Source organism: Notamacropus eugenii, chromosome 5 (assembly GCF_028372415.1).
Source record: "Notamacropus eugenii isolate mMacEug1 chromosome 5, mMacEug1.pri_v2, whole genome shotgun sequence".
Taxonomy (NCBI): Eukaryota; Metazoa; Chordata; class Mammalia; order Diprotodontia; family Macropodidae; genus Notamacropus; species Notamacropus eugenii.
In genome coordinates, this window is record NC_092876.1 from 95,810,147 (window position 1) to 95,836,821 (window position 26,675).

General features: G+C 37.6%; 1 protein-coding gene across 3 annotated transcripts in view; it reads right to left on the bottom strand.

Annotated features, from left to right (window-relative positions):
* Positions 1-26,675, bottom strand: part of LOC140504880 (NACHT, LRR and PYD domains-containing protein 9A-like) — a 45,236-nt gene that overhangs the window by 5,553 nt on the left and 13,008 nt on the right. The window contains exons 2-6 of one of the 3 annotated variants that reach the window (XM_072610251.1): positions 20,848-20,904; positions 20,537-20,695; positions 19,118-19,273; positions 8,177-8,347; positions 6,092-6,262 (exon numbers count right to left, since the gene is read on the bottom strand). In XM_072610251.1, the coding sequence (XP_072466352.1) occupies positions 6,092-6,262; positions 8,177-8,347; positions 19,118-19,273; positions 20,537-20,592 (554 nt within the window). In that variant the 5' untranslated portion in view covers positions 20,593-20,695; positions 20,848-20,904. The remainder of the gene's footprint in view (positions 1-6,091; positions 6,263-8,176; positions 8,348-19,117; positions 19,274-20,536; positions 20,696-20,847; positions 20,905-26,675) is intronic. The other 2 variants (XM_072610252.1, XM_072610250.1) reach the window with 2 other exon arrangements.

A 26,675-nucleotide genomic window follows, 5' to 3' on the forward strand; every position in this document is an offset into this window, starting at 1 on the left:
ATTACCAAAGTGTACATTCCTGGAAAGTATACTGACAAGATAAGTGAACTCATCCACGATATTCAACACTTCTCCACTTGCTGTAACTGATGGTTCCACTTATGGATGGTGTGGCGCTGGTGGGTGGAGCACTTGTGTTTTCTTGGTCTTAATTGTTAGGTCAAAATTACCACAAGCTGCAGAGAACAGATCCACACTTTGTTGCATCTCAGTTTCAGAGGATGCATTGGACAATCAATTGTGAACAAGAAAATCATGCAACAACTCTCCTTCCACTTTACTCCTGGCCTGTAACCTTTTCAAGTTAAATAATTCAACATCAGTGGGGTAGCTGATCTTGATGCTGTGTTTGTCCTCACTGAAGGTGTATGAAAATATTGATGAAAATATGTTAAAAAGCATGGGAGAAAGCACACAGTCTTGCTTCACTCCTCTGGTGAATGGGAAAGCAGGAGAGTGTCATCTGTTATCTAGCATGCAGGCAAGTATGCCAACATGAAATTGATGTAAAATACTGATGAGCTCCTCTCAGCAACCAAATTTTGACATAATTTTCTGTAAGCCTTTATGACTGACAGTATCAAAGACCTGGATCAGATCAGTGAAGATTGTGTACAGTCCTCTGTTCTACTCCTGGCATTTCTCTTCAAGTTGCATAGTAGCAAACATCATATCAACTGTTTCTCAACCCTTTCTGAAGCCTCACTGGCTCTCAGTAGATGACGGTCTTCCAGGTGAAGGATCTGTCTGCTAAAGAGGACTCTCTCAAAAATCCTGCCAGCAATGACCGAGAGAGAAACTTCCTGTGATTGTCACAGGACAATATGTTTCCTTTACTTTTATATAGGTGGACAATCTAGGAGCCCTTGAACTCCTGGATGATAATGTACTCTTGCCATATAACCCAGAACATTTCAGTCAGCAATGGACCCCACCACCACCACCTTGTAAATCTCAGCTGGAACAGAGTCATCACCAGGTGCTTTGCCACAGGAAAGGAGCCAAATGGCATTCAACACCTCTTCTTCAGTCGGATATTTGTCTAGAGAGGGACTGACCTCCACCTGAGGTAAATGGTCAATGTTTTCAGCATTGATTGATGATGGTCTGCTGAGAACACTATGGAAGCGTTCAGCCCATCTATCCAGGATCAACTCCTTATCACTAATCAATGTGACTCCATTATCACTGAGTGGTGGAGATGTGCCATACGTCTTTGGCCTGTAAATAGCCTTCAGGGCATCATAAAAGTGCTTTGGATTGTTACTATCAGTGTAAAGTTGAATTTCATTTGCCTTCTTACTGAGCCAAGAATCTACATCTCTCTAAGCTTTGCTTGTATCTTACTTTTCATGGAGTTAATACTGCTTTCTTACAGGCAGGGAAACTATCCTATTGGTAAGCACTATGGAATTTTCTTTTTTTCATTTAGCAGCCTCTGAATTTCCCTATCACTTTTGTCAGACTACTCTTGATGTTTACCAGTGTTCTGACCAAGTTGAGTCAATGTAGTACGGTACACCAAATCTATAAAAGCTGTCCACTCCTTTTCTCTTCCACAGTTGCCAATCAACTGTTGTCTAAACTTTCCCTCCAAGTTAGCATCAGATCCTTCCCACTGAGAGAAGCACTCTAATCTGCTGACATTATGTATTCTGGTTGTTACCTGTCTGGGAGCTACTGCATTTCTTGACTGCAAATATTTAGCAGTGAGTGCATATGTCTATAATCAGTCCAGCACTCTGTGCCACACATTGCCTCTGTCACTCTTACATCTTGTCTGTCTTTTTTCCTAATAATGACACAGTTTTTTAAAATGTTAATGTTTGCTGCCACAGTGGATTCACAAAGTTTTATTGTCTTTAGGAAAATGGAAAACAATTTAAGTGATGAGAAGGTCATGAGATGTACAAGTCTTCAATACTAAGTGACCACTACTGTTACTGTTTCCAACTTCATTTCTCCTAAGGACCCCTTGCCATGACTAATAGTCTATGTCTAATTCAACATTAAAGTCACCCTGAATTATAAGCTTGTCAGTTTTTGGAATAGGACAGTTTCCAGGTCTTTATAGAATTTGTTTTTTACCTCATTGGGATTCTTCATGGTGTAAGCATTGGTACTGATAATGCTTGTGTGCCATTTTCCTACAAGTGGCAATCACATTTTGATGAGCCTATGGTTCACTCCTTTTGAGAGGTATACAATCTTGTATACCAGATTAGATTTGATTGTGAAACCAACACCTCATCAGTGCTCCTCATCACTGTAGCCACTCCAGGAAAAACATATACGCAGAATCAACTTGGAAAGCTAGACTTAGTTTGCCAACCTTCTTTCAATACAAAGCTGCTATTTGGATATGATACCTATAGAGTTATTCATCTTTCACATCTACTAGATTTTGTGTTGTCCACAAATCTGCACACATTCCATGTACTGATGCTAAATGGAATCATGTCTGAAGTTTTTCTAGATTGTGTGTGTGTGCATACAGACTTGTATGTGTGTGCATGTGTGCATGTGTTTCAACAGCAGGGTTGGCTCCCCACCTGACAAAATACCAGATCACAGTTACATAAGAAGACAATTTTTAGGGCACCTTTTCTAGCCCCTTCCTCATATCAGCAGGTGAACCAGGTGATACTTAAAAGGCTGCTCAGATACCCTGGTGGGGGCCAGGAGGAGGGATTTGCCAAATCTCACTGCTACTCCCAATAAGATGATGATCCTATGGACTGGGCCACCTGTGTGAAGGGTGGTGACTACAGCCCCCAGTGAATCAGAACCTGTTGCTTCACCACTTGGCTGTCACAGCAGAACTTTGAGATAGGGAAAAATGGTATAGGTGTTCTCTTCTGATTCATGTTTAAGGTGGATTTAAGTGAGGCGAAGTTGTGTGAACTCACATTCTCTTCTACAGTTATCACCATCCATTACAGGAAAGAGTCAAGAAGACTGGTGGTGGCTCAAGATGCAGTGAATGACCTTGGTGTCTCTGATGTCTAACTAAGCTCCAGGCTCTCCACAGCATCTGGTTCACCCACCTTCATGGCCACTGAAACAAATCATTCTCATCTACCCATTCCAACAGGAGAAGTCTTCATATACTTGGGGTAGAAACCTCCAACAAACGGTTTGAGAGCCCTTAGTTATCCTTGACCTGGTTTAGCCCATCTGCTGAAAGAGTTTACTTGGATGTGGCCACCAAGCATGCTATTGCTCCTTGGAGACACAGGTGAGATCTAAGTGAATCCTACATCATTTTCTCATTGATCCTTTTTACAAGTCACTGATTTTTCTATGTAACTGCCTTTTTCCTGGAACTGTTTAAGTCACGCTTGTATGTCTCTGAACTTAGGTCAGAGTTCAGCTGGCCTGTTTATGGGTCAAATTTAAAGAACCCTTTCTTCTTGCCTCAAGAAACTTTGCTAACCTTTCTCAATATGGTGTAGCTTCCTCCCATTAGAATGTATTGCTACAATTCAGTAAACTGAGTTATTAAGTACCTACTATATACCAGGGAGAGCAACAGATAATGGGCATACAAAGATACAAGTGGAAGAATCCCTGCCTTCAAGGAATTTGCATCCTATGAGGACAGATAATGCATAAATAAATAGGAAGAGACAAAACAGGAATAAGTGAATTTGTGTGAGGAGGACACTAATGGATGAACAGATCAGGAAAGGATTCATGTTGAGTGTAGTGCTGAAAATGAGTCTTAAAGGACATTAGAGCTCTATGAGGAAGGGACAAGAAGGGAGATCATTAAAGGAATAGTAGTTAGCCAATGCAAAGGAATAGAAACAGGAAATGTGAGCAACAGTAAGGCCACTCTGTCTGGACCACAGAATGTATGAAGAAAGTAAGGTGTTGTAAGATTGGAGAGGTAGATGTAGGACAATTGTAAAGGGTATAAAATGCCAAACAGGATTTCATATTTGGTCCTGGGGGTAATAGACAGCAGCTAGAGGTTACTGAATAAGGGAATGGCATGGTCAGACTGGAGCTTAAGGAAATCACTTGGTCAGCTGTGGGAAGGGTGTATTAGAGAGGGGAAAGATTTGAGGTATGGAGACCAGTTAGTAGCTATTGTAACAGTGAAGATGAAAGGTGTTTAGTGTCTGCACTACAATGGTAGTTGTATGCAAAGAGAGAAGAAACAGATAAAGGAGATTCAGCTGGAAGAACAAATTACATAATTTGGCGGTTGATTATATATAAGGCGTGAGAAAGTGAGGAATCCAGGATAACAGTGAAGTTGCAAATTGCAAAACTGAGTGACTAGAAGGATGGTACCGTCAAGAGAAATAGGGAAGTTCAGAAGAGATGCAGGGTTTTTGGAAAAGGTTCAATTCAACTTTTCATGACTAATTGACTTCTTGTCTTTCTCTGGGCAATGCTAAAAACACAACCACTTTATCATCAGCATCTTTTGTCATCTCCTCTTCAGTGAAATGAATATAGTTTCTTTAAAAATGATCAGTCTCTTCCAGAGAACTGCATTTTTAGACCTCAAATTATTCTATAACCCAAGAATCAACAGAACTAGTTGGGAGTAGTTAAAAAAAATAGAGGCATTAAATAAGAAAGAATTAGAAACAACTAAAGTCAATAACTGGTCTTCAATAGACATGAGAACATAAGTTACAGAGGACAGAACTTCCTACATGAAAAAAACTTGCTGGAAAAACTGGAAAACGTTTTGGCAGAAAACAATTAATTTTAGGCCAAAATTTATAACATGTAGCATACTGAGCTCAAAATGTACGCGTAGCCTGAACGTCATATTGTTAAAAAGAACAAGAATAACAAGAACAAGAACAAAAACTAGAAGAAAAAGAACAGGAACAAAAACAAATAAAGAAGAAGAAAAAGTGGAAGTAAATCAGATCAGGAAACGTAGACAACTATAAATATGGGAGTATGCTTAGATAGTGGCAAAAACAAAACCGAAAATAGCCCATATCCATTAAATGCAATGGAAAGGTTTTTCACATGAGTGGAATTAATGATATGATAAGAAAGGGAGACACCAGGAAAGTCTTTTGTTTTGTTTTGGTTTTTTTTACAGTGTAACTCTGATATAGTATTAGAAAACCAACATATATATCCATATATATATATATCCATATATATATATATATATGGGGAACAGAAAGAATTGAGTGATTTCAGTCATTTCTCCATGAATACGTGGTCAAAGGAGATGAATAAACGGGTCTCAAATGAGAAATTGTAAACCTCAGACAACAATCACATGAAAAACTGCTACAAATTGCTACTAAGAGAAATGCAGAATAAAACAACTCTGAAGCCAATTAGCAAAAAAGACAACAGAAAATAAAAGTCAATTTTAGAGAAAGGATTTGTATTATAAAATTTGGATTCAATCAACAGGCTGTACTGTAGGACCTAGAGGTTCCCCACCCCTCCAGTATAGGAGCTTTGACTTTGGTATCTTCTTCTGAGTTTGTGTTTTGATCTTCCTTGTCACCAAAGTAACTTTCTAAGGTCAATTACTACTCACAGAGGTTGTTGGTCCTTGGTTCTCAAAGAGGACCATGACACCAGTGAGGTGAAGTCATCACATGCAGGTCAATTGAAGTGAGGGAGAGATGGGCAAAGTCACCAATCTCACTTTCTCCTCCAGTTATCTATAAGTAGAAGGAGGAGCTGACCCACTGGGACCCAACTAGCCAGCTAGGGAACCCAGCTACATCTTTCTTTAATGCGTAGAAATGGGAAAGATAAAGGAAATTTTTATGGCAGAAGCAATTATAAATATGGCAACTCATTTTATGTATGGGTGAAAAAGTGAGGAATCAAGGATAACAGTGAAGTATACATATATGTGAAAATTGGCTCTTACAGAGAAAGGGAGTATTCCCTTAGCAAACCAACCTTTCCCTGTCAAGTTCCTCCTTACAGTACAGCGAGAGGGAACAGGGTATAAGATTATGAATCATGAACCTGGATTAGGCAGTTTTCAAACTCCATTCCCTGGTTTGCACTGTTCTCTCTTCCTAAGGCATTCTTGTCCCTGATCCAAACAGAACATCTTCCAAGGGAACATGTGGGAACTCACCTCAGTGTGCCTAACTTGCAGTTTGGGTTTCCCAAGGCCTGACAGAGAAGTTTTATTCCACTCTCCTCCAAGGAATTTCCACTCAGATCTAGGTCTTTCAGGCTCTTGTTGCTAATGAGAGCAGAGAAGAGATTCTGGGAACATGTACGGTTAAGGTGACAATCCATCAAACTGTAGGGGCAAATATAATCGGGGGGAGGTGGTCAATTCAATTTTCCAAGATTAATTCACTTCCTATCTTTCTCTAGGCAATGCTAAAAATAAATCCACTTTATCATCACCACCCTTTATCATCTCCTTTTCAGTGGAATGAATGTAGTTTCTTTAAAAATGGTCATTCTCTCCCAGAGAACAGCATTTTTAGACCTCAAATTACACTATAACATAAGAATCATTAAAATATTTAGTACTGGTTTGAAAATATAGAAAAGTATACCAACAAAGGAGATTAAACAAGAAAGAATCAGAAAAAACTAAACTCAATAATTAGTCTTCAAGAGACATTATTATTCATGGAAGAACTCCCTACATGAAAAAAAATTGCTGGAAAAACTAGAAAGCACTTTGGCATATAATAATTAGTTTCAGACCAATATATATAACATATACCATAACTAGCTCAAAATGTACAAGTGACTTGAAGGTCATAATGTTAAAAAGAACCAGAACAAGAGGAAAAGAAGGAGAAGAAGGAGAAGGAGGAAGAGGAGGAGAATCAGCTCAGGAAATGTAGACAACTATAAATATGGGAGAATTCTTAGGTACTAGCAACAACAAAAGACAAAATAGATCATATCCATTCAATGCAATGGAAAGGTTTTTCACATCAATAGAATTAATGGTATGACAAGACAGGGAGACATTGGGAAAATCTTTTGTTTTGGTTTGAGTCTCTCATATGGGACACATGTCATTCATATACATATTATATATATACATATATATACATGGGGAAGACAGAATTATGTGATTTCAGTCATTTCCTCATGAATAAATGATCAAAGGACATGAACAACCAGGTGTCAAAAGAGAAATCATAACCTCAGAGAACAACCACATGAAAAACTGCTACAAATTCCTAATAATAAGAGAAATGCAGAATAAACCAACTCTGAGGTCAATTAGCTAAAAGGACAAAAGACAAGAAAAGTCAGCTTTGGAAAAAGGATTTATTCTGTAAAATTTGGATTCAGTCAAAAGGCTGTACTTAAGGACCTAGATGGCCACATATACCCTGAAGGACTCAGGTTCCCCATCCCCAGGATAGGAGCTTTAACTTTGGTATCTTCTTCTGAGTATGTGTTTTGATCTTTTTTGTCACCAAAGCAAATTTCTTTGCTCAACTACTATTCACAGGTTGTTATTGGTCTATGGTTCTCAAGGAAAACCAAGACATCAGAGAGGTGCTGCCATGACATGCAAGTGAATTGCATTGAAGTGAGGAACGTACAAAGTTGCTAATCTTACTTTCTCCTCCAGAGCCATCTGTATGTAGGAGTAGGAGCTGGCCCACTAGGATCCAACTAGCCAGCTACAGAACATAGTTCCATCTTTCTTTCTTACATGCGGAGATGAGAAATATATAAAGGAGACAGTTCTGGAAGAATAAATTACAAGATATGTATGGGTTTGTTTTTTTTTTTATGTATGGGTTGAGAAAGTAAGGAATCAAGGATAACAGTGAAGTTGCAAACCTGAGTGACTAGAAGGAAAGTATCCTCAACTGAAAGAGGGAACTTAGGAATAGATGTGGTTTTCGTTGCAAAGAAAACCAGTTCATTTCAGACATGTTAATTCTGACATGTTTACAGGATGTCCAGGAACCACTACTGAAAATAGTGATTTAGGAGCCATGTACATATATGTGAAAATTGGCTCTTATTAAGAAAGGCAGTATTCCCTTAGCAAACCAACCTTTCCCTCTCATGTTCCTCTTTAGGGCACACTAAGAGAAAGGTAAAAGGCTACGAACACTGAGCTGGATTAGGCAAACACTTCCCTGGTTTGTGCTGCTCTCTCTTCCTATGGCACTCCTGTGCCTGATGCGAAACAGAACATCATCCAAGGGAACATGGGGGAACTTACCTCAGTGTCTCTAATTTGCAGTTTTGATTTTCCAAGGCCTTGCACATAAGTTTTATTTCCCCCTCTACTAAGGCATTTCTTCTCAGATCTAGTTCTTTCAAGCTCTCATTGCTACTGAGAGCAGAGAAGAGATTCTGGGAACATGTATGGTTAAGATGACATTCCATCAAACTGTAGGAAAAAACATAACCAACGAGGTCAATTCAATATTCCAAGATGAATTCATGTCCTATCTTTCCCTGGGCAATGCTAAGAACAAATCCATTTTATGATCATCATCCTTTGTTTTCGACTTTTCAGGGGAATGAATGTAGTTTCTCTTAAAATGGTCAGGCTCTTCTGATGGGGTGCTTGAGTGCATGTGCTTGGACCCCAATTATATATATAGACCAACATTTACAACATATGCCATAAACGGCTCAAAATGTACATGTGACCTGAAGGTCATAATGTTAAAAAGAACAAGAAGAACAACCATGATAAAAATTCCAAGAACAAGAATAAAAACAAGAAGTAGAACAAAAATAAGAACAAGAAGAAGAGGGAGAAAAGGAGAAAGAAGAGGAAGAAGATAAAGAAGAGAACCAGATCAGAAGCCTTATGAATAACTATGACATTATCGATGTCTATGATACCTATGAATAGGTGAGAATTCTTAGTGGCAATAACAGACAAAATACCTCATATCCATTACATGAAACCAAGCAGTTGTTTGCATGAGCAGAATTAATGGCATAATGAGAAAGTGAGACAGTGTGAAAATGTTTTGTTTTCTTTTGGTTTTTTTGGCAGCAAATGGCTAATGTGGGACAAATATCCAAAATATATATAGGGAACATATTGAATTACGTGATTCAAGTCTTTGCTCAGTGAATAAGTGGTCAAAGGAGATGAACAAAGAGCTCTCAAAAGAGAGACTGCAAACCTCCAACAACCATATGAAGGACCGCTACAAATTACTACTGATAAGAGAAAGGAGGAGTGAAACAACTGAGCAAATTAGGAAAAATGGCAAAAGATAGGAAAAGCCAATGTTGGAAAATTGTGGAAAGATAGGCTCATTAAAGCTTCATTGAGGGATTTGGTATCACTGCTATGGAAAGTCAATTTGGAATTATGCTAACAAATGACGAAAATATCTATACCCATGGGCCCAGAGAACCTTTGCTAGTTACATGTAAGCAGGACATCGAAGACAGAAATGAAGGTCACTGAAGTATTGTTTTAAATGCAGAGAAGGGAAGAGAAGGAACTTTACAGGGAAACATATACAAGCAAGACAATTTCAAAGTAACAGGTTGAATTTATTATAGACTTTTAAGGAAAAAAGAAAATTGTACAGTATAAAGATGTGAAATATTATATATAATTGTTCATTTGCTTTATTTCATGCATGGAAATATTTTCTATTTTTTTGGTGCTCATTAAAATTAAATAAAAATATCTAAAATTAGGAAAATATAATGACTTTATGAGAGGGAGAAGCGGAATTATAAGAATATGATAGCAAATACATCTTATATAAAGGCAAAAATGAGAAAAAATTATAAATGACAAATAAAATACATTTTTTCAAAGCTGCTGCTCATTCCCCTCCATTCTGATCTAATTTTCTGGCCCATAGTTTGTCAAACACATAAAGTCAGGGAAAAAATAAACAATCAGGTTAACTGAAATTGACCTTTCATTTTAATGAAGAATACTGGAGAAAGAGAGCAGGGAAAAATTCAGTTTCAGGTTTTTAGCTAATAATATCCACTTCTTGCTTTTGGCTATGGAAACACTGTGTTTATGGATATATTCACAATTCATGTGTGTAGATGTCTGAAGAAAGGGTCTGAAGTTAACACAACAGGTAAGAAGTGAGAAGTGGCTGGAAGTCCAGTTACATATGACTTTCTCACACAAAAAACGCTGAGGGTAGCTCTCACTTGCATCCTTTAGAAGGAACCTGAAAGTGGAACATTTCCACCTAAGATAACTCCATAAATAAATCATAACATTGTGTTGAAAGCATTACTCAAGAGCCCAAGGACTTGAGCCCTCCATCTTCACAAGAGGCACAACTACTAGGCATTTTGCCCTGCTTGTAACCAGATAAATGATCTGTGTAAGTTAACCAGAAAGTGAAAGACAACTGATGAGCTCAATTCAAGGAAACATGGAGAACAGCGGTGAAATTTCCAATGATCTAGAAAGTATGATAGCTACAGAGCAACAAGATGTAGGCTGGACCTGGTCCTAGTGGAGGAGGAGAAAAGTTGGGAGAATATCTTGCTATTTCCCAGGTTAAAAGAAAAATATGAACTGTTCATTGGAAGAAGGGAGAAATTGCTTCAAATGAAAGACAAAGAAGATAAAGGACCTGAAGAGGAAGTCACAAATCCTGACCTCTGACATGAAGTTGAAGAGTGGAGAGTGAAAAAACCTGAGAAAAAGAATGAAAAGGAAAGAGGGCTGATAAACCTTTGCACCAGGTAGCAAAGCTTTCCAGGATCAATTGATGTTGTAGGGTTGTCACTCTGGCAAATGTATGATAAATAGACTAGAGAGGAAAAAGCTGAAGAGCACAGAGATCAACTAAGAGTCTGTTGAAACAATCCAGGTAAGAGCTGAAGAGAGTGTATAGTAGGATGGTGGCCATGGGAGCAGAAAAAGTAGAATGGACAAGGTTCAAAGCAAAGGAACTTCAGATTGGGAAGCATAAAACAATGGAGAATAGAACTGAAAACCAAGATGATATAAAGGTTGGCAAGAGTACCTGTCCTCATAAAATAAATGAGTTTAATACATTAGGCCCAGATAATTACATATTCCATATTCCAATGTACTGAAGTGTTTGTAGATAATATGATAGAACGGACGATTAAAATTAGATAAAACTAAAAAGAACTTTATTTTTACATAAAACAATGACTGCAACTAGGATGAGAAAAAAAGCTGTCAACTGGGAAAAAGCTATTTGTGCTATTTGTGCTAAGGGTTGTGCCCTCAGGCTCTGAAAACTATATACATACTCTGAAGTGAGATTTTGCTTTGGTGTTCACTCATTAGAAGAAGGTTCATGTGATTTGGCCAGATGAGACTCTGGGTAGCCATTAAGGAGCCCCCAACTTTGAAAACCCAGATGTTGGTGCTTCTCTCTCTGATAAATATGTATGTATGTAATGGTCAGACAGTTGGAAGCCCTGTCCACTGATCTGTATTTTCTCTGTTGGTAAATGTAATTAAAGTAGATTGTTGACCCCCTTTTAAGTTGCTTTCCTTAGAAAAGCAGATCTAAGAATCTATGCCAGCAGGTCTTCCTGGATGTGTCAGAATTCTTGCTGAAACAGACCATAAGTAACAGAGCAGGTACCGATCTGTATTGGCAGAGGGTTTGTCCACCAAGAATTCACTATAGCAGGGCAATCAGAGGTGTGGTCTTAAAATTAAGGAATTGAGTTAAAAAAAAACCCTACAGGCTGTCCCCTAATAGAAAAGTCAAAGGATATGAATAAGCTGTTTTCAGAAGAAGAGGAAATAATCAATATTAATACTAAAAATTGGTCCAAATAACTAAGACAAGTACAAACTGACACACATCTGAGCTTCAATTACACTCGGAAAACTGGCTAAGATGTTAAAATACGTAAATGATCAGTGCTAGAAGGGATGTGGAAAGCCATGTATACAAATATACCTTTGGGTTACCTGTAAATTAGCCTAACTATTCTGGAAAAAAAAATTTTAAACTATGTCCCCAAAAATCAATACAATCAACGTCTGGCCCAGGGACCTCTCACTACTAAGTACATATAGCAGGGATGTCAATGAGAGAAAGAAAGGTAAGGTAAGATAAAACAAAATGGTAATGTAGAACTCTTTGATAGCAAAAAAAACTAGAACAATGGCTACCATTAATTATGGAGTGGCTCAACAATTTGTACTAGATGAATGAAATGGAATGTTATGGCACTGAAAAATCTACAAATATGCAGAGGATTTGAGGAAGATAGTGGAGTAAGGTCAGAAAACTTGAGGCTCTCCAAATTTCCCCCCCCAAAAAAATAATTGAACATAACCCCAGAGTTAATGTCCAGAAGCAGAAATCAACAAAATCAGGGTAATGCTGCCCTCCAAAGATAATGTGAGAAGACCCCAGGAAAGACTCAACCTCTACTGGTATAGCTTTCATTCAAGTGTAGTGCAAACACCTCCAAGCCCACTTCATTGAATCAACAAACAAAAAAGCCCTGAGAGCAGCTGGGCTGGGAAGCAGCCTCAGTCTCAGAAACTTTCACCTCACAGTGTGGAGATAGTCCACTGAGCAGAAGACTGAAGGAACTTCCTCTACTGAGAAATCAATTCTATGCCAATCATATCTATGCTGACCTGATGTGGTCCTGTGCTGCAGCTACAGTTCCATGTTGTGATTTCTGTGCCTCACTGCTACTGGAGGGGAGAAGCTAGCATACCCCTGGTGAATGCAGTAGCCGAGGGGCACAGACTTTGCTGGCTGTGGGCACTTGCAGGAGAGCAGAGACACTGGTTTCAGTTCCAGGACAGAGAGGAAAGTTGTAGTTTCCAGCCACCAGAGGAAGCAAATAAGCAAGAGCACTTGTGGCACAGAGTGGCTTGGGGGTCCCAGTTGTGGCTTAGGGATGGAGAGGAGTGCCTAAAGATTCCCCTCCCCCCCCTCACAGAGCTCAGAAAATAATAGCAAGAAATACCTAAGTACTGGGTATCATTCCCCACACCTGGGGACTAAAACCTAAATATAATAATAAGCTGCTAAAAAAACAAAAGTAAACCAAAATATGAGTAAACAAAGGAGAAAAAAGCTAACCGTAAATACCTACTATGGGGATAGAGAAGATATGGGCTCATGTTCAGAAGATAGTGGAGATTGAGAAAATCACTTCCTTCTCAACAAGAACCATCAAACAGTCACAAGTCCAAAAAAGTTCTTGGAAGAACTTTAAAAAGACTTTAAAAATCAAATGAGAGTTCAAAGAAAAGTTAGGGGAAAAAAGTAATCCAAGAAACATAGGAAAAGAAAGTCAACCAACTGGAAATATGAAATTAAAAATTTAATGAAGAAAATAATGCCTTGAAAAGTGGAGCTCATCAGAGGGAAGCTAATGATGTTATAAGAAACCAAAAAAATAATAAAACAAAATCAGAAGGATAAAGAATAGAAGAGAATGTGATACATCTCATGACAAAAAGAATTGATTTGGAGAACAGATAGAGGAGAAATAATATGAGAATAGTCTGACCACTTGAAAGATACATTTTTAAAAATCTTGATACAATGTTACAAGAAATTATTAAGGAAAAGGACCCTTAAATTCTAGAACAAGAAGGTAAAACAAAAATAGGAGAAAAAAATCCACCTATTACCACCTGAATGATCCCTGGAGGAAAATTTGCAGGAATACACTAGCCGAGTTTCATACGTTTAGAAAAAAATATTACAAGCAACAAGAAAAAAATTAAACATCATGCAGCTACAATCAAGACTGCACAAGAAATAGCAGCTACTATGTTGAAGAACTGTAGGTTTTGGAACATTTTATTTTATAGAGTAAAAGAACTTGGATTACAACCAACAGTTAAGTATAATCCTCAATGGAAAAAAAATTGACATTTAACTAATTGAAATCCTTTTAGGTATGTGACAAAAAGAACAGAACTTAAATATTCAACATATGAGATCCAAGAGAAATATAAGGTAAACATTAACAATCAATTATAAGGGACTCACTAAAGTCAAACTACTTCTTATATGTAAAAATGTTAGCAGTACTCTGGATTTTCATCATTACTTGCATACTTTGAAAGAAAGACTTGGCTTGAGCTGTGTATGATGGGGTGATTTTAAAACAATAAAAGTGCACAGAGAGAGATGAGACGGAGCAATTCTCTCATACAAATGAGGCACCAAAGGAATAACTGATAAAGAAGAAGGAAGTGAGGGAAGAGGGCTAGTAGTGCTGAAACCTTACTCTTATTGGAAATGGTTTAAATGAGAAACCACATATACATCTAGAAGTGTATAAAGTCTTCTAAATTTAGAAAACAATAAGAGGGCAAAGGAATAGGATAAGGGAAGGATTTGTAGTAGAGTCCATAGATTAAGAATTAAAAGGGCATATAATAAAGAAACTTTTAGGAAGACTAAAGACAGAGGATGGGGCCAGAGGATAAGGGAGGGACTTTTAGAAGGGTAGATTCAGGAATTGGAGGGCAAGGTACCTGGTAGAAATGAATTAGATAAGTGAGCAGTGATAGGGTAAATAGGGTCAGAAGAATAATGAGAAAAAAATACAAGAGAGGGAAATACACCACAAATTAATTACAACTGAATATGAATGGGATGAATTTACCCATAAAATGGAACCAGTAGGATGGATTAAAAATCTGAATTCAATAATATGTTGCTTTCAGGAAACACAAAAAAAAACAGGAAACACATGGAGATAAAATAAAACACTAGAGCAGAATGTATTATGTAAAAAAAGTGGGGATAGTAATCATGACCTCAGACAAAGGTAAAGCTGAAATATATTCAATTAAAATAGAGAAAATAGGAAAACTACATGATGTGTCACCAATATTATTCAATATTGTTTTAAATCATTTAAAATGTCTATGCTGCATAAAATATCTGATATTATACCTACCAAACAGACCTAGGAACTACATGAACAGAAATATAAATCATTCTTCATACAAATGGAGACACATTTCAATAATTGGAGAAATATTCATTGTTCATGAGTGGGTAAAGGCATTATTACTTTTAAAATGGCAATTTTACCTCACTAGTTTATTTCTTTAATGCTTTCACAATTAAATTACTAAAAATGATTTTACTGAGTTGAAAAGAGAAAAAAAAACAATTCAAATATGCCAGAACCACAATTGGAATCACACAAGTCTTAGCAATGGTGACACTAAAAGATCACATGTCTTGAAACACTATATATTGAAGAGCAAATAAACTGGAGTTGTAGCCAGAAATATCATACCCAGCAAAGTTAAGCAAAATCCAAAATGAAAAAAAAACAATAAAGATATTCAATGAATTGCCAGACTTTCAGAATTTTGTTGCCAAAAAAAAAAAACCTGAACTTAAAAGAAAATTTGACATACACAATCCAAGAGAAATATAAGGTACACCTCAAAGATTAACAACAAGGGACACGATAAGGACAGGCTATTTACTCTTCATATGAGGAGATGTAAAACATATGTCTAATATTTTTATTAATAATTGGGTATTTGGAAAGAAAGATTGGAGTAAACCTGAGTATGAAGCACTTCTAAAAAATAGAAAAAATAATTAGGAAAACGTAAAAAGAATAATTATCTTATATAAATTAGGTGCAAGAGGAGGACTGACACAGAGGAATTAGATGGGGGAGGAGGCCTAGTATTCAGGAGCCCTATTCACATCAGATTTGGGTTAAAGAGAGAACAATATATACATTTGGAAGTGAATAAGAGTCTTCTAAATATATCCAGAAATAAGAGGGTGTGGGAATAGGATAAGGGAGGGTATAGAAGGGTGTCTGGATTAGCAGAAATGCAATAAAGTGGGAATAACATATATTTGGAAGCCTGTAAAAGTCTTAACTCAGATAGAATTAAAAGGATAAGGTGGAAGGGTAGGCAAAGAGGATATGGGAGGGATCTTTGGAGAGGGCTAAATTAAGCAACAGGAGGGCATGATAGTCAGTAGAAGTAAAGTAGAAAAGCCAGGAGGGATAGGAAATAAGAGATATGCACAAATATAAAGTAAAGATCAGGAGCAAAATTTATTAGGGGAAGAAAACCAGGGGTATTAACCATAGACAAAGTTAAATCTAAAATAGATTTAATCAAGAGAAAAACAGGAAAACTATACTGTGCGCTAGCCACATTAATCAATAGTTTTACACTATTTGAAATAACTAGAGAGTATGAGGTTGAAAAATTGCTGTGGTATAGGAAATGAGGACTTGGACTTAAAAAACTATAGAAAGACTTGGACTTCTTAAGCAGGTGTTATCCACCCTTAGAGAAACAGAGGACAATTAAGTATTACAGCACAATCTTGCATAGATGCATATGAATGTGTATACAAGTATATGGATGTGTATATGTCTATGTATATATTATGTTTTTCTGTATGGTTTTATGTATGTATATGATGGGGTTCAGACTCTGGGAGCCTCCTTGAGCTCCCTTTGAATCTTCCCACTTAATCTGGCCTCTCTTACTCAAATCTAATCTCATTTTTTCTGGCAGTCTCAGGAAGCCCATGGGCTTTTCATTATCACTCTGCACAGGTCTCTGTTGCACTCCCCACCATCAAAACCCCATTCCCCAGGCTGCTGCCCACTCCCATCAAGATCCTCCCTAGAGTCTACCCGTATTCACACCAGGGTACCTGTCACTCCCATACCACCCCTTTCAAGACCTCTGGATTGCCCCACCTGCTTCCAACCCAAGCCCTCCATTGTCTGATATCTCCTGATTGCCTCCAGCTGTTTCAAATCCTTGACCAGTCATTCCCTCCTTGAACTTCTCCTCAAAACCCTCCCTAAACCCCTCCTCCCATCACTCTAGACTCCCAGATCATTCCCAGGTCCCTCCTATAGTCTTTTCTGTATTTAAGTTCCATCTTGCCTCTATGAAGGAGCTCAGATTCAAACCAGCTCACTCTGTCTAGCTGAGATTCTGTCTGGCCAGCTTGGGAATACAAGCATTATAAATGCTTAGGCTCCTTAAGAGCCAACCCAATTTGGCAAACCTTTAATAAACTTTGTTTTTCTTTGGCTTTAAGAAGGCTTGAGTTGAATTCATTCAAGCAGGACCAGCATGCCATTATTTGGGGTCCCCAGCACCCCTAAACCTCATCATATATGCATATACATATACAAACATATTGCCACTTAATTATACCCTTTGGGAGAGTGGAGGAGAACAAAGTAAAAAGTGCACAGGAGAGAGGAAAAAGAAAACTTAGAAGGAAGCAAAGAAAAGATGGACAGCTCTAAACAAAATGTGTAGTATTCATTATATCAGCGTTCTTGAAATGGAAATCTATTGCTGTGTATTTTGAATCCTCTCTTACATACTACAGTACATGGAAATGCTTATTTTTCTTTTCTTATTTTGTATTCAAGTATACAATATTTTCTTTTTCTTATGCATTTAAGTTTTAGTATAAGTTTAAAATAAATTAATTTTTAAAAGATATGCATGTGTGTGGATACGTATCTATACATGCATACATGCATACATACATAAATTGTTTAGTTGTAGACTTCTCTAAGGGAGGGGGGAGGAGAAAGGAAGAAAAAAACAAACACACAACAGAGAACAAAAGAAAACTTAGAAGGAAGCACATAAAAGCTGGGTTGCTTTGAAAATAATGTCTAGGATACACTACATAGGTTTTCATGAAATGGAAATTGATTGCATTCTCTCTTAAGTTCTACTGCATACATGGGAATGTGCTTTTGTCCTTGCTTATTTTGAATTTAAATTTAAAATGAATTTTAATTTAATTTTAATTAATTTAAAAATTTAAATGTATTTTAAAGCTTTTTTAAAGAAAAAAAGAAGATGAAGAATTCAGAGAAATGTGAGAAGGCTTCTCTGAAGTGATATAGAATTAAGAAATCAGAATCAAGGCACTGTGTACACAATGTTACTATACTGTGACCAGTAACAGCACTGAAAATGCAGTTAAGCTGACAGTAATTATAAAGACAAATCTGAATGACTGAGAACTAATGATAAAACACATTTGTTCCTTAGTAGGAAGACTATGGAAGCAGAATGACATATATACACACAGCCAGATATTGGTGCTGGTCATTTGGTTTTACTTAATGCTTATCTCAGTTTCAAGGGAGGGTTCAGTGGATGGGAAGAAGTTAAAGGGAAACAGTTATGATGCACAAAAGGCAGCAGTGGAAACCTACAAATGAGAGGACATTGACCAGAGTAGTGCCAAAAGGACTATCCTCTCCCTCTTCTTCACTACCAATGGATCCTTCCCTCATTTAGAAAAGAGACTGACAAGAAAACCTGTCCAGAAAAGCATGACAAGAATTCAAGAGGATTGGAAACAAGGACAAATATAGTTGGGGAAAGGAATCAGTAACTTGAAGTAACTGAAGGTCAGTCACATGGAAGGGGTGTGAAATGTGCTCTACTCGTTTGAAAAGGAAATAATGGTCTGTATGTTTAAGAGAGCCAGAACTTAGTTCTATATAAAGATAGATTTTCTAACAATGCAACGTTTAAGCATAGAATCAAGCTGGTTGACAAGCTAGTGGCTTCCCCATCACAGGTCTCTAATGGGGAGGCAGATAATCATATCTCAGGGACGTTGTTACAGGATTCCTGTTCAGGGATATGATGGAATGGATGAGTTTTGAGGTCTATGTCAACTTGGTCACTTTGTAATAACTTTGAGAAACAAACATCTCCAGCCTGTGGAATCAGTGAATAAAGCAGGTCACACCTTAAAAAATGTATTCACTGAGTACAACAGAGTCTTTCCTCATCAGATCTCTGCTCTGTCTCTCCCCAGCCTTGTTCATCCTCCTCACTTTAGAACTCAGCCCATAACAACAAAGAAGATAAAACCCAAAAAACAAAAAAAAACAAGGGCAGGATTTGAAACAGAAAAGTATTTACCAGGTGACCATGCTGGAACTAAGAGATGTTTCTACTAGGTCTTTCAGAGAGAATTTGAGAAACCCCTAATCAAACCACTTTTTGGACAATTTCTCAGGAGAAACAATAACTATAGCAACAAAAATCGATGAGATCTTGATTCCTAAAATTACCTCAAGAAAGGAGTTTCCAATCTCCCTCCCCAGCTTGTGTTCCTCCTTCCCCCTTTGACCACCAAACCTAAGATACTCACCCAAAAGAAATCTCATAGGAGCTCACCTGAGTGTCTGTAGTTTGCAGTCTTGTTTTGCTAAGACACCACACAGAAGCTTCATCACACCCTCAAGGCGAATAACATTGAGAGCTAAGTTCTTCCGTCTCTCAGGTAAGAAAGATTCCAGAACATTAGCACTACCTTTCTTCGAGTAGGTTGTTCTGAAGGACACAGAAAACCAGAGAGGATATGGTCAATTACATTCTCCAGGATTCATTTACTCCTGATTTGTCAGAGGCAAAGAGCTCAATCCCACAGCTCCTTTAGAATCACCATACTCAATAAATCATCCTTTCCCACTCAGCTCTCCATATGTCCCTACATTTGTATTAAGGATAGGGAATGGGGACAGAGAGAGGGGTTACACCTTTGGTTTCACTAATATTCATGGATTCCTGGTGAGGAAACCCCCAAAATAATAGAATAATGAGTGGACTGGCTTTTTGGGAAATATAGACATAATATGGAGAACAGAAAAATTGTCACAGAACAGGAATGCTACAAATGGCTCAGTATCCAAAAGGGGTAGAAGGTGTGTGCTTCAAGTGAGAGGCCAGGATGCTTTACTTGCATTCCAAACAAAATTATAGAGTGTATTATTAAACAAGATTCAAAAAATCAACTGTGTTAATTATAGGATTTCTTGAAAAGACAACAGTTTGTGTAAAAAGATCTGCAGAGTGTGTGTGTGTGTGTGTGTGTGTGTGTGTGTGTGTGTGTGTGTATGGGTGTGTCTTCCCAGACCTTGCCATCCCTGCCTTTTCACAGGTTGGAGCCAGTGCCATGATGCCTCAACACCTCCCCCACCTCTACCAACTCTTCCACTGAGACCACAGCCATAGTTAGAATGGAGATGACAGCTCTGCTTCTGCTCTCCTGGTGGACAGTGTCCCTGATCTACCACAGGGCTATAGAAATAGTGGGCTGAGCAGGCACTGATTGCAGACTGTAATGATGAGAAGCTGGGGTGGAGTATGAAGAAGACCCTTCTCCACCAAAAGGGATCCTTACAATAGCCTTTATTCACTGAAATAGTGGTTCCTTTCCCCTATTATTTCCTATCAGAGCAATTCATCCTTCTCATACTAGAACTAAGCTCCTCTAGGACAAGAAACATAGGGAGAAGACAACATAACTTTTTATCAATTCATTGGGATAGGTCAAGAGAAGGTCAGAGAAATTTCAATAGGATATCAGAGGGAAGTGGATGCTCCCCTGGATAAACTGGCCCCAAAAGCCTGGTGAGGAGAAGGGTCTATTGTGCAAAATTTCCAAGAGGAATAAAAGTGGGTAAGGCATCCCTGATCTGAGACAGGCAGCCTGCAGTCACCCTCCCCAAATCAGTGTAGTTCTTCCTGCTTACTTTGAGCTTATGGCTCTAATGCTCAGGAGATTTTCAAGAAAAGACAGTCATATGGACTCACTCTAGTGTTTCGAGCTGACACTTCTTTTTTCCCAAGGTCTCACATGGCAGTTTCATCCCATCATCTTGAAAGAAAATATCACAAAAGTGCAGGCTTTTCAAACTGGTAGCAGAGAAGAGATACTGACAACACGAATGAGGTACCTTAAAGTTTCTCAACCTGTAGGAGACATACAAACGTACGTTAAATAAACCATTTCTTTCTCCAGGATTTCCTTCTTTCTTTTCTTTCTGGAAAGGAGGTCACAGCTTCCATTCCTTTATAGCCACTATCCTCTAACATCCCCATTCCAGGCTAAACAGTTCAATTACCTTAAAATTGCACCTTCCTAATCTACCCTGCCATTCTTCTTGTCCAGCTCCTCATGGCTGAGTTATAGCAGGTCAACAATGGGACACATGAAGGCAGAGAAAATGAGAAAGAAGAAGATGCTGATTAGAGATTATGAGGAATAATAACATGGGAAAGGAGAGAGGAATTCATTTCAACTATTTTCAGTATTTGGGTAGGTAGAGGGATTATACACAAACACACACACACACACACACACATACACACACACACACACAGAGTACAGGTTGAGTTGAATCAGAAGAGATGATATCCATTAAAGAAATAAAATAAAATTAAGGGGTGAGAGAGGAAAATATACGGAGGAGAAAGGAAGAAATGCAATGGGGCAAGCTATCAAAAAAGAGATATTACAAAAGAGATAAGAAAAATCGTGTTCAATGGAGGAGAAAAGGGAGGAGATAAGAGGGGAAAAGTGAAGCTTACTCTCTTCACATATGGCTTAAGGAGGGTATAACATACTCACTAAATTAGGTATGAAAATCTGTCTTACACTACAGGAAAGTAGGAGAGAAGGGGACAAGTGGGGTGAGGGGGATGACAGAAGGGAGGACAAATGGGAGAAGGGAGCAACTAGAAGTAAACACTTTTGGGAAGGGACAAGGTCAAATGAGAGATAAAAAGGTGGGGACAGGGTAGGATGGAGGGCAGTATAGTTAGTCTTACACAACATGACAACTGTGGAAGTCTTTTGCAGCACAAAACATATATAGCCTGTACTGAATTGCTTGCCTTCTCAGTGGGGAAGGGGAGGGAGGGACAGAGAGAGAGAAGTTGGAATTCAAAGTATTAGAAACAAATGTTGAGAAGTATTATTGCATATAACTGGGAAATAAGAAATACAGGTAATGGGGTATAGAAACTTATCTTACCCTACAAGAAAAGAGAGAAGATGGGGATAAGGGAAGGGTGGGGTACAATAGAAGGGAGGATACATTGTGGGAAGGGGTAATCAGAATGCAAGGTTTATGGGGTGGGGGGGAGAGATGGGGAGAAATGTTGGAACTCAAAATTTGGCAAAAATGAATGCTGAAATCTAAAAATAAAAAAATTTCAAAAATAAAAATAAAGGGATACACACAGATAGAGGATGTGGGTATAAATTAACAGATGAGATAATAAAACAAACCTAAATGAAGGGTACAAAGGGGTTGCAGTGGTAGAAGAGGAAAGGAGGAGGCACAAAAGGGTAAATTACATCACATGAAGAGGCACAAAAACATTATAGTAGAGAGAAAGAAGGGAGGGAGATGAGCATACTTTAAGCTTTATTCTCATCAGATTTGTTTCAAGGTAGGAATAACATGCTCTGTTAAGTATAGAAATATAACTTGTCCTACAAGTACTAGGAGGGGAAAGGGGAAAGAAAAGGAAGGGGTGGTTAGAAGAGAGGGAAGAAATAGTATTTGGAAAAAGGGGGAAAAAGGGAAGGGAGCTGATAGAAGGAAGGGAACATTGAGGGAGGTGGTGGTCAAAAGCAAACTTCTTTTGTGGAAGCAAAGAGAAGGTAGAAATTAAGTCATTAATGGGGGTGGGGGAATAGAATGGAGAGAAAGACACAGATAGTAATCATACTGTGAATGTGAATGGAATGAACTCTCTCATAAAATGGAGTCTGATAGCAAAATGGATTGAAAGCTATAATCCAACAATATGTTGTTAACAAGAAATATATTTGAAACATGGGGATACACATAAGGTAAAGGCAAAAGACTGGACTAGAATATATTATGCTTCAGCTGAAATAAAAAAAAAAAGTAGGGATAGCTATCCTAATCTCAGACAAAGCAAAAGCCAAAATAGATCTAATCAAAAGAGATAAGGAAGGAAACCATATTCTGCTAAAAGGTACCATAGACAATGAAGTAATATCAAAAGGAAACATATATCCACCAAGTAGTATAGCCTTGAAATTCTTAAAGAATTTAAGGGAATTACTGGAGGAAATATGCAAGAAAACTATACTAGTAGGGGAACTCAAACTCCCCCTCTCTGAAGGCACCAAAGGAATAACTGATAAAGAAGAAGCAAGTGAGGGAACATGGCTGGTAGTGCTGAAACCTTATTCTTATTGGAAATGAGTTAAAATGGAAACCACATATACATCTAGAAGTATATAAAGTCCTCTAAAGTTAGAGAGTAATAGGAGGGCAAGGGAATAGGATAAGGGAAGGATTTTTAGAAGAGTATATAGATTAAGAATTAGGAGAGGATATAAAGAAGAAACTTTTAGAAAGACTAAGGCAGAGGGTGGGGGCAGAGGATAAGGGAGGGACTCTTAGAAGGGTAGATTAAGGAATTGGAGGACAAGGTACCAGGTAGAAATACATTAGATAAGTGAGGAGGGACAGGGTAAAGAGGATCAGAAGAATAGTGAGAAAAAATAGGATAGAGGGAAATACACCACAAATTACTCATAACTGAATGTGAAGGGGATGAATTTACCCATAAAATGGAAACAGACAGTAAAATTGATTAAAAATCTGAACTCAACAATGTGTTGCTTTCAGGAAACACAATAAAAAAAAGAAAAGAAAAATGCAGAGATAAAATAAAGGGCTGGAGAGGAATGTATTATGTAAAAAAAAAGTGGGAACAGTAATCATGATCTTAGAAAAAGGTAAAGCTAAAATAAATTCAATTAAAAGAGAAAACAGGAAAACTACTATTATTTAATATTATTTAATATCATTTTAGACCTTTAAAAATGTCTACACTGCATAAAATACTTGAGATTGCACCTCCCAAAACGGACCTAGGAACTACACAAATAGACGTATAAATTATTCTTCATATAAATATGGACACCTTTCAATAACTGGAGAAATATTCATTTTTCATGGGTGGGCAAAGCCAGTATTATTTTTAAATGACAATTTTACCTAACTAGTTTATTTCTTTAATGCTATCACAATTTAATTACTAAAAATTATTTTACTGAGTTGAAAAAAGAAAAAAAAAACAATTCAAATATGCCAGAGGAACAATGAGAATCACACAAGTCTTAGAAATGGTGACACTAAAAGAACACAGGTCTTGGAACACTGCATCTTGAAGAGCAAATACACTGGAGTTGTGGCCAGATACATCATACCCAGCAAAGTAAAGCAAAATTCTAAGTGAAAAAAAATATATAGACATTCAGTGAATTGACAGACTTTCAGAATTTTGTTGCAAAAAAATAAAATAACCTGAACTTAAAACATGCTCTGTTAAGTATAGAAAAATAACTTGTCCTACAAGTACTAGGAGTCAAAGACTATACACATTTAAAGGTCCTTCTGGGCAAAGTTTCAGACTGTTTTAGAAAATGACAAAACCAATCACAGCTCCTCCGAAAGCACTCTGATGAACCTGTCTTCCACAGTCCCTTTAATATTTGCCATTTTCCCCTAATGCCATTTTTGCCAGTCTGACAGGTGCAAGGTGGAACCTCAAAATTTCTTTAATTTTCATTTTTCTAATTATTTGTGATTTATAGCATTTTTGCACTCATTTTTCATTATTACTTTCATTCATTTCACACTTCTTTGTCATGATTGTTCCTACCTTCTTCCTTTGAAAACTTCCTTGATCAAATTCTTTACCATTTATTTATTGGGAAAGGACTTTTAGTAACATAAATTTGAAACAGTTCCATATGTATGATGAGCATGAGAACTTTATCAAAGAAACTTGATACAAATATTTCTACAGTCACCTCTATGTCTTTGAAATATTTTTATTAAATTAGATTTGTGTAAAAGTTTTTTATTCCTTTTTAAATTATTTTGTTTGTTTTCAGTTTTCTACAATAACTTCCATATATCTTAGACTTTTCCAATTCCCTCTCCCTCTTTCTCTCCTTTCTTCCTCCTCCCTCACTGGGACAGCATGCAATCTTATATATGTTCTACACATACATTCTTATTAAATACATTTTCACCTTAGTCATGTTGCATAGAAGAGTTAAAATGAATAGGATAAAAATAAACAAAGCATAACAGAAAAGAAAATGGATGGCTTCATTCTGTGATCCAATTTCATAGTACTTTTGGTGGATGTGGAAGACATTTTGCTCCTCAAGAGTTCACTGGGAATTTTTTAGGTCCTTGCAGTGCTGTGAAGGGCAAAGTCTACCAGAAAAATTCCTCTGATTGAATAATGTGAAAGACTTCAGCTAGCTCCAGCTCAGCACCAGGTGAGCTGTAGCATAATATAGCTTCTAGCTGACAGAACCAGAAGGCACAGCATGGAAAACCAAGTAATGAGGCCCATAGCCACAAGCACAAAAAATGTGGGACAGAGGTCCCTGTAATGGAAATCAAATAAGGATTGTCTGCTGCTGTTGTTATACTAAACGTGCCTCTGACTGAATAATGTGATTGAGTAGGATCTTTCCTACTCATTAATGTGCCTGCCCATTAAGGAGAGTTTCATTAGGGAAGATTGGTAGGAACCTCCATAGCTTTTATTAATGAGGTCCTGGTTCTCAAGGGTTGGGTGTCCACTGGCTCTAAAAAAAGGTATAAATACTCTGAGGGTGAGATTTTACTTTGGGGCTTAATTTTGGTAAGAAGGTTTGAATGCTAGATGAGGATGCTGGGAAGCTGCTTTAAGGAGCTCCCCTGCTTTGAGAAACCAGATGTTATGCTTCCCCCTCTGGTAACTGATCAGAGAGTTGTACCTGTTTGTTCAATTATGGTCACACAGAAGAAGCAATGTCTGCTGATTATTTGGGGGTTCAGGGTGTTCACTCCCCTGAACTAGGTGAATGACATATGAGCTTGGAAAAAGGGCTGATACATGTGCTTGATTAAAGTGATGGTTAACCCCTCAAAAGCTGCCTTTCCTTTTATGAATGCAGATCTAAGAACCTGTCATAGGAGGTCACCTTGTGTATGCAGGGGTACTCGCTGAAACAGTCGCCATGCCCCAGAAGCAGAGATCTAATTTAAAAGCCAGGAAAAAGGCAATCACAATGAACAAGAAACAAACTACAAAAGCAAAGATCATAGAATCTTACTGTGGGGAAGGGAAGATCAAAATAGGAACTCAGAAGAGGACAATACTGACACTGAACCCACATCTAAAACATCGAAAAGGAATATGAACTGGTCTCAAACCCAAAAAACATTTCAGGAAGAACTCGAGGAGGATTTTAAAAGCCAAAGGAGAGAGGTAAAAGAAAATGTCACCAATTCTTTTGTAAATAAAATGGAAAAAAATTCACTGAAGAAAACAAATCTTTAAAAAGTAAAATTGCTCAAATTGATAAGGAAGCACAAAACCTAATGGGAGAAAATAACTCCTTGAAAACTAAAAGTGGCCAAATGAATAAGGAGAAGAAAAAGCTAGCTGAGGAAAACTATAAATTAAAAATCAGATTTGAACAAGTGGAAGCTAATGACTCTATGAGGCATCAAGAATCTGGCAAACAAAATCTAAAGAATGAAAAAATAGAAGAAAATATAAAATATCTCCTTGGAAACACTGACCTGGAACATAGAGTTAGGAGAGATAACCTAGGAATTATTGGTCTACTAGAAAGGCCATGATGAAAAAAAGAGCTTGGACAGCATCTCCCAAGAAATCATCAAGGAAAATTGTCCCAAGGTCCTAGAACAAGAGGGTAAAAATAATCATCAAAAGAATCCACTGATTCCCCTCCTGAAAGAGATTTCAAAATGAAAAATCAAAAGAATATTGGTGTCAAATTCCAGAATTATCAGGTCAAGGGAAAATACTGTCAGCAATCAGAAAAAAATAGCTCAAATATCACAGAACCACAGTCAGGATCACACAAGGC